The 1462-nt window shown below is 38.3% G+C and overlaps 1 protein-coding gene across 1 annotated transcript in view; it reads left to right on the plus strand.

The window, feature by feature from the left end:
• Positions 1–1462, plus strand: part of LOC106526473 (junctional adhesion molecule-like) — a gene marked incomplete in the record, with an annotated part of 27977 nt that overhangs the window by 5236 nt on the left and 21279 nt on the right. The window contains 1 exon segment of the mRNA XM_014021092.1: positions 1–170. Within this exon segment, the coding sequence (XP_013876546.1) occupies positions 1–170 (170 nt within the window).

Below are 1462 nucleotides of genomic sequence, written 5' to 3' on the forward strand. Positions count from 1 at the left end.
GGACACACCCTCCAAGCTCCCAGCTGAGTTCTATAAAGACAACACCTCCATAGGGTCTGAGCCAACAGGAACCATGAGCCTCCAGCATGTGAGCAGGTCTGATGAAGGTCTCTACAGGTGTACCATCAGGGGTCATGGAGGCTCTGAACCCAGCTGGATCTCTGTCTCAGGTCAGGACACTCAGCTTTGGTTTAAACTCTCTTTATATTCTCACAGTCACCTGATCAGGTAGGATTCTGTTTATAGAACAGCCTTCAACCAAAGCCCCGCCCACTAATGTAGACCCGCCCCCTGCCTCGACCTCCCTGTGGATCAGACCGGTCCTCCACCTGGTGGTGTTCTGTCCGTACTTCATCTCCACTCTCCTCCTGGTGTCTTTATATCAACACAGAACCAAAGGTACCACTCTGAGTCCATCAGTGAGCTGTCAATCAATAAATCAATCAATCAATCAATCAATCAATCAATCAATCAATGACATTTTTCTGAAATATTTATCTACTTTTTTTTTCTGACTACAGAAAGTGACCTTCACACCTCAGTAAGGATGACTCCGCCCACTCCTGCTGAGCACGGATTGGATGATAACTATGATGATGTCACCACAGAGCATCACTTCTGAGCAGATCTCATCTCTCTTCTCCTGAAGTTTCCTTTTCTCCATCAAACCTCCAAATAAACTCGATCTGTTCTGAAGCAGGAACTTGTTTTTTAGTCATCTTTAATAAACCTGTGAGACCTTCATGTTTCCTTCTAATGGACACATTGTTGCTGCAGGTTTTCAGATAGTCTTGCTTCATATTTTCAGTCTGTTTGGTAATAAAATAATATAATATAATTGTTTGTTTAACAGACAGAAGTTCTGATGGAGACAAAAAAATAACTGTATTTAAGCTCATCTTTAAACTCCATGTGGATCAGAAGAGTAATTATCAGGTAATTTTTAACACACTTGATTTTTGGCCACTTTGTCTCTCCCCCCCATTTAATAATCTTTATTGTAAACAACACACAGTGTTTATGAAATTTATTGTTAAATCCAACAGTAACCTTCATATTTTCTCTTTGTGTTTTCTTGTGTTTGTTCCTTTACTTTTCATTATTTTTGTCTCATTTCTTCTCAGGTTCTGTTTTTTATCTTCAGCCATGTTCTTGATTTTAGTTTGTCATTTTCAGTTTTACACCTTTTTTTGTTGTGATCTCAGTTTTGCTTGTGGTGGACACTTCCTGTTTAATGCTGTTCAGACAGGAAGCAAAAATAGAGAAGTAATTTATATTTATCTTCTTCTGTCGTTTGAATCATCAAATTCTTGTTTTATGAACTTGGATGAACAGGGCTAATAAAAAATAAACACATTTCAAACATGTGGACTAGATTTTGTGTGACTGAATTAGAAAACAGAAACAACCAGGAAAAAAGACGAAGAAGAAGAAACAACGTAATATTTTATTTGGTAATGAA

This window comes from Austrofundulus limnaeus, unplaced genomic scaffold (genome assembly GCF_001266775.1).
Source record: "Austrofundulus limnaeus strain Quisiro unplaced genomic scaffold, Austrofundulus_limnaeus-1.0 Scaffold277, whole genome shotgun sequence".
Classification (NCBI taxonomy): Eukaryota; Metazoa; Chordata; class Actinopteri; order Cyprinodontiformes; family Rivulidae; genus Austrofundulus; species Austrofundulus limnaeus.